Here is a 7,707-nt window from a genome sequence, read left to right as displayed (position 1 = left end):
AAGTGGGGTGCATCAGAAAAAGAAGCTTTCGAGGGGATCAAGGAGCATCTGACCAAGCTCCCAACCATGATCTACCTGGAGCTGAGCAAAAAGCTATAGTTGTACATCTCCGCCTCAATACAAACAATCGCGTCGATTCTCCTTGTTGAAAGGCAAAAACAACAAAAACCAGTATACTTTGTAAGCCACGTGCTGACAGAGGCTGAGCAGAGATACCCATTGGTGGAAAAGCTGGCCTTCGTAGTGGTAACAACAGAAAGGAAGTTGAAACCCTATTTTGATGCGCCCACAATTCAAATACTTATAAATCACCTGCTGGAGAAGGCCTTGTAGAAAATGGACGCCTCAGGCAGGCTCTTGAAGTGGGCGATAGAGCTCTCTGAATATGAGTTCGAGGTCAAGCCAAGGGCAGCTATCAAAGCTCAAGCCTTAGCAGACTTCATAGTGGAAGCCTCTTATGAAGAAAAAGAAGATGAAATTGGAGTTTGGAAGGTGGTAGTGGATGGATCTTCAGCCCAAACAGGAAGCAGAGCAGGAATAATAATAATATCGCCAGAAGGCAATATATTTGTGTATGCCATTAAGTTCAAGTTTAAGGCATCAAACAACGAAGCAGAGTATAAAGCAACTCTAGCAGGCCCGAGAATGAGTATTGCAGCAGGAGCTAGAAAAGTGCACCTGCAGACTGACTCCCAACTGGTAGCTAGCCAGCTGAAGGGGGAGTATGAGGCTAGAGAGCCTACAATGCTAAAGTACACAACCAAGGTGAAAGAGCTGGTGGCTCAGCTAATGCATTTTCAGATAGACTTGGTCCCTAGAGTAGAAAATTCCCAAGCTGATGCATTATCAAAGTTAGCTAGTTCCACCCTGCAAAGCCTCACAAGGACAGTCATGGTGGAAGTACTAGAAGAGAGTAGCATCGCAGAAATCAAACAGGTGAATTGCACCAGGCAGCAATGAGCATGGTTCACAAACATATTGACCTATAAGGTACATGGCTCGCTACCAGATGACGAGGCACAAGCCAAGAAAGTAAAAAAGGACGCCAACTGGTACGTGGTGATGAACAGGGAGCTCAACAAAAAGGGCTTCTCGAAACCACTGCAGAGGTGTATTCCAGAATGGGAGCAGGAAAAAATCATGGAAGAAGCACACTCAGGAATCTATGCCAACCACATTGGCGGTAAAGCCCCGGGGGTTGAAGTGCTTAGAAGGGCAACATACTGACCAACTCTAACGTAGGATGCCTTAGCATACGTCAAAAAGTGTGAAAAGTGCCAAAAGTATGCTCCAGTCATAAACCAACCAGCAAACGATCTGACCCCAATTCTCAGCCCGATCCCGTTCGCTCAGTGGGGAATGGACATATTAGGACCCTTCACCACTAGGTCAGTGGGCATAAAGTATCTCATAGTGGCAGTAGACTATTTCACTAAGTGGATTAAAGCTGAGCCCACCAAGTACCTAAAAGCAGTCCAAGTAAGAGCGTTCATATGGAAGAAAATCATAACAAGATTCGGGGTTGCACAGTGCATAGTCTTTGATCATGGGTGCCAGTTTGATTGTGACACCATCAAGGATTACTTGGAAGAGATGGGCACCAAATATGCAAGCGCCTCAGTCTGCCACCCGCAGAGAAATGGCCAAGCTGAAGCAGCAAACAAGCTAATCCTAATAGCCTTGAAAAGGAAGTTAGAAGAACATAAAGGCCTCTAGGCTGACCTAGTCCAAGAGGTATTATGGAAAACATAACAACAGAGAAGGAGTCTATTGGAAAAAGTCCTTTCACCCTAGCTTGTGGGGCAGAAGCAGTAGTTCCAGTAGAGGTGCAAATCCCCATCCTGAGAATCCAGCATTATGAGCAGCAAGGAAATAAGAAGCGCTTACGGGAGGAGCTGAATTTCCTGCTAGAGATGCGGCTAGAAGCAGCCCTTAAGCTAGCAGCCCAAAAAAACAGAATCTCAAAGGCTTTCAACGAGGGAGTTAAGCACCGAGAACTGCTGCTTGGAGACCTGTTTCTCAGAAGGACAGCAGCAGTAGGAAGAGGAAACCAGCATAGAAAGTTGTCAGCTAACTAGGAAGGCCCTTTTATCATCCATGAGCAACTAGGGCCAGACGCCTTCCTCCTCATAGATTAAGAAGGTTAGATCTTAAGGAATAGTTTCAACGCAGATGTGCTAAAGAAATATTTTGTTTAAAAGGCAAATGGCTAAGTAGAAATAAAAAAACTTTGTTCAAGTTATGCAAGAACTTTGTTTAAGATTATGTTATGTTAATCAAGGCAGCTTAAGCCATTTGAATTTAATGAAATACGAGCCTCTACGTGAGGAGTATACCATATGATTTTGTTTAAACATGTTTATTTGTTGAGTTATGCTTTAGCATTACACACTAACATGCAGAAAATGCCATAGAAATATTAAAGACAGAAAACATCACAATAAGGTGCAACAAGACATCATTAGGAAAAAGAGAGTACACTTTCCTAAGTTCAACTTGCCTGCTCAAAGTAAAATAGGGCACCACCTCGGGGATGCCTGGGGGGAGGCCTGGCACGTTCAACTTGAGCAGGAAAAGGCGAACGAAAAGCAAAGGGGTAGGTTGAGCGGGCATCACCAAGGTTCTCTTGGTCCCACCCAGCTCACCTCTTTTGTGGGGGAGAGAGGAGATGGACCAACAATAAGCTCTTACAAACATAAGTAAGATGCATAAAATAATAAGTCGCAGCAGAATAAGCTGAATGACAGAAATAAGTTGCAGCAGAACAAGCTGAATGACATAAATAAGTCGTAGCAGAACAAGCTGAATGACACAAGTTAGTTGCAGCAAATCAAGCTGAACGACATAAATAAGTCACAGCAAAACAAGCTGGATGACATGAATAAGTCACAGCAATACAGGCTGAACGACATACAAACAGGATACAGCCAAGCAAGCTAAATGGTATGCAAGTAAGTCTCTACAAAAACTAAGTAGAATATACAACGTATAAGCCTTCATCATAAACAAGATGAAAGGCATAAAATTTGGCAAGTTCCCACCAAGCGCAATAAAAGGCCAAAAGTAGGCTTCAGAAAGCCCTTTTTGAAGAGTTCTCCATTTTTTATCTCAAAATTTGCCACACGCTTTTTGAGTACAGCTGTTTCTGGAGTTGAGTCTAGCAAGGAATTGTCTAGCAGATAGGCCCTGATGCCATCCATCCAGGTTGAGCTTCGGTCAAGTACTCCAATTGGATCTTCCTCAATAATACTTTTTTTTCCATTACTTCCTAGAAGACTGACCGAGGCGTATCACAGGAGGCGGATGATGCTAGTTTTGACAGAGCATTCGCCTGATTCTTCTCAGACCTGGGCACTTAACTCAGATGGAATTCTTCAAGTGTCCTAACTTCAGCTTTAACCGCCTGAAGGTACTCGATCATAGCCGGATGGGTGGCTTCATAGTCACCATGGTATTGGCTTACGACTAACTATGAATCAGAGCATGCGTCAATTTTGGTTGCCCCTACCGCCTTACACATGCGGATGCCGACTAAAAGGGCTTCATATTCTGCCTCATTATTTGAGGCCTGGAACTTGAACTATAGTGCATACTCATACTTGTCCACTTCAGGAGATTGACAGATAACGCCTGCACCACAACCGTTCATAGTAGAGCTCCCGTCTACATACACTTTCCAAACCTGATCAGGATTATCCGGTGCAACCGGCCTTGTCATTTCGACAATGAAGTTGGCAAACGCCTAGCCCTTCACGGCCTTCCTTGGTTCCAAAGTGATTTCAAGACTTTGCATTCCAATAATCCATTTAAGCATCCTTCCGGATGACTCTAGGATTGTCATTGGCCGCTTGAGGGGTTGGTCTATATAGACCACAATCGGATGTGCAAAAAAGTAAGGTTTCAACTTCTTGACAGCCATGTAAAGTGCAAAGCCAAAATTTTCAAACATGGGGTATTGCAGTTCAACGTTTCAAAGGACATTGCTAATGAAATAGACCGGGAGCTGGATGCCGTCTCTCTCAGCAAGGAGAACAGCACTGAGGGCATGATCTGAAACGGCTAAGTACATGTAAAGTATCTCTTTGGGAAGAGGGCTAACAAGCCTTGGCAAAGAGTGTAAATTTTCTTTCAATTTTTGAAAGGCCGCCTTAGCATCATCCCCCCATTCAAATCTTGTATTCTTTTTGATGACCTGAAAGAAATAGAGGCACTTGTCACTTGACCGGCTAAGGAATCTCCCCAAGGCCGCCAGATAACCTGTTAGCTTTTGAACTTCTTTGACAGTGCGGGGTGACTTCATGTCAATGACCGCCTGTATTTTTTCAAGGTTGGCCTCTATCCCCCTTTGATCAATTAGGAAACCGAGAAACTTCCCAGACTCAACACCAAAGACACACTTCTTGGGATTGAGCATGGCCTTGTGCCGCCTGAGTGTGGTGAATATTTCTCGGAGGTCAGCAAGGTGATCTTCCGGTTATTTGGATTTGACTATCATGTCATCAATGTACGCCTCTATGCTTCTCCCAAACTGATTAATTAATCATTCGTTGGAAAGTAGCAGGCGCATTCTTCAAGTCAAACGACATCAAAGTATAATAGATTAACCCATGATCAGTGACGAATGCCGTCTTCTCTTGTTCTTTTTTCCACAGGGGTATTTGATGAAAGCTTGAGTAGGCGTATGTAGGGAATATTTCAAGCCATCCTACACTTGAGCCCCACTGTGATCATACACTTAAGGATGGTGGCGTCCTAAGGGAAGGAAGCTAGAGCAAAAGAGTCGCCAACAAGTTTTAGGAACTTGTAAACCGTCCACAGGATGAAGGTTACACCTCTTCAAGAACCATGAGATCGCTAACTCCATAGTGGTCTGGAACCATGACTGGATATTCGGGGATGAAGGTACAAATCCAACCTAAAAGAGATTGAACCTACCCTAAAAAGGCCTCTACTTTATTCTTCTCATATTCATGTGCGCTTTCTGACTAACTTAAAATCAATTTATTAATCCTAAACCTGTTTATCTATGTTGGTTGAATATTAATGCGCAAATAAAACTATTATTGGCGATCACTTGAATTAAAATGACTTTAGCCTAAACAAGATTATTAATTATCTTATTAAGCGTGATTACAAGTACAAATTCCCTTTAATCCTGCAAGAGAGGGCGTGATCAAGCAATAACAATAACATTATCAAGCAACATAACAACAATCATCATCATAATATTAATCTCAATCTCATCAAAGCATAATAATATTAGCAAGATCCTAGGCATGATACTAACAAGATTAATAACAAATCCTAGCATGTCACTAAGCAATAAAGATCAAAGCTTTAACTCTAACATGATACTAACTTGATAGAAGTAAAATAGGAAGCAACCTAAACATCCTAACATGATACTAGGAATCAATATAATCTAAGCATGATTTCTATATCAAAAGACGAATCCTATTAGGAGTAAAACTGCCTCTGTCGTAGAATGACAGAGTCCATCACGATGCAACAGACCTGTCGCTATGGGACAGGCTTGTCGTTCAGCACTAGTTTTGTCGTTCCACGCTGATTCAACGTTTTCTAAAAACTCGTACGGAATCCTTAATCTACTTAAATTTGACTAACAACGTCTGTACTTATCTTTAAAAACCAAATTAATTTTTTTTTAAAAACACTTGTTTTAATCCAAATAGAATTCTTATTTTCATAAAAGATATAATTATTATTCCTAATCTCATTAGAACCAACAACCTCCTAGATTATTCTATAAGATTAAAATCAATCCTAATAATTTTTGGAATATTAATTAATGGGCCCTCCACTAGATCATTGGGCCATAAAACCATTTCAGGCCCGATTTAGTATTTTGGCCATAACTTCCTCATTATTCATCGGAATTGGGCTTATAATATATCGTTGGAAAGTTTTTTTCGAGCCCAACCCAACTACACTATTATTGGACCCTTATCATGGACTAAATTGGACTGGACATTTTCAATAAATAAATTACATTTTGAAAATAGAAAGAAGGAATTTTATTAAAACAACCGCATCACAAGACTTTTCACACTTTCACTTCGTTCGAATAATCAAATGACGCGAATGGTACTCATCACTGGGTTTGGTTTTTGGGGAGACACAATCAGGTGTCTACAGAAGCCCCCACTTTGACTGAGTTTGGAGAAACGCATGTTTCGAAAACGAAAGTCAAAGTAGCGATAGGGACGGAGAATGATTCAGAACGTTCTGCGATCCTAAGGCCCTGTTCTTTTGAGCTTCTGGGCAGAGCAGAGCAGGGGTCAGCAGAGCAGAGCAGATTTCAGGATAGCAGAGCAGAGTTGAGCCGAGCAGAGCAGAGCAGAGCAGATTTCAACATTATTATTAATACTATTATTAATGTTATTATTGTTATTATTATTATTATTATTATTACTATTATTATTAATACTATTGTTAATGTTATTATTATTAATGTTGTTATTATTATTATTACTATTGTTATTAATACTATTATTAATGTTATTATTATTAATGTTATTGTTATTATTATTACTATTACCATTACTATTACTGTTACTATTACTATTACTAAGTGCATATACCATTGATTTAGGTGAGTGAAAACATAAATATATGTATACCATACTTAACATATGTTAATAATAGAAAGATAAAAGACAACGGTTTACTTATATTTATTTCACAAAAAATTTAAAATAAAATGATTTAATGAGTAATAATGATTTTACTTATAAATTTGTCTTAATCATATATTTTATACCCTAAATATAATAATGATATACAAAGTACTACTTGAAAGCAACCTCTTTTTTTTAATTCTTAAATTGTATGGAAAGATTTGAAAAATAATTCAACTCAATGAACTAACAATCAATACCCACATACATATAATGTTTCTACACATTGTGATTCTAATATCAAATGTTTATAAAAGAAATTGTTATTATTATTATTATTTATTTTTTTGAAAGAATTGTTATAATTCTTAGAAATTAATAATTAATAATATTATTAAATATTAATTCTTAATAGTTTGAATTATTAAATATTTATAATGATAACTATTATTATTAATTATTATTATGATTAATAAATATTAATTATCATTAATATTAATAATTATTAAAATTATTTTATTAATAATTATTATAATTATTCAAAATAATAAATTATTATCATCAATACAATATTAATTATTATTATTATTGAATATTAATTATTATTATTAATTATTATTTGAAAATAGAGTAGAGCAGAGCAGAGCAGTGCATAGCAAAGCAGAGTAGATTTCTTTTGAGCAGAGCAGATTTGATTTGAGTAGAGCAGAGCAGAGCAGGGCTCAGCAGAGCAGAGTAGCTCTAAAGAACGGGGCCTAAATCATTCTTGTAACGCCGATAACTGCAAACTAACGTTAGTTAAACAGATAAAAGAGTTAAGAAACGCATATCTTGCACCGTCGAGCACAAGTCTTTGGGGTAACCGAGTTTGTTGCTGCATGGTGTTGTGATAATCTCCACAAACCAGGGGACATCGCCTGAAGACCGCTCTACTTGTAGCTACCTCCAATTTCCGCTATGACATTCTTCCATATCTTAGGGAACACCATAGAAGATTGCTTTGCTTGTAGCACTCCTCTGCCACTTTGTGACCATCATTCGCAAGCCAGGGAACACGATCGAAGATAAC

General features: G+C 38.9%; 1 protein-coding gene across 1 annotated transcript; it reads left to right on the top strand.

The window, feature by feature from the left end:
• Window positions 1-336: 336 nt before the first annotated feature.
• Window positions 337-960, top strand: LOC145584047 (uncharacterized). Its single transcript, XM_081640986.1, has one exon. The coding sequence runs from the start codon at window positions 337-339 to the stop codon at window positions 958-960; it is 624 nt and encodes a 207-aa protein (XP_081497112.1).
• The last annotated feature ends 6,747 nt before the right edge of the window (window positions 961-7,707 follow it).

This window comes from Chenopodium album, chromosome 16, assembly GCF_948465745.1.
Source record: "Chenopodium album chromosome 16, dcCheAlbu1.1, whole genome shotgun sequence".
NCBI classification, from domain to species: Eukaryota; Viridiplantae; Streptophyta; class Magnoliopsida; order Caryophyllales; family Amaranthaceae; genus Chenopodium; species Chenopodium album.
Note: the sequence above shows the minus strand (reverse complement) of the source record. Positions and strands in the feature narration are given on the sequence as shown.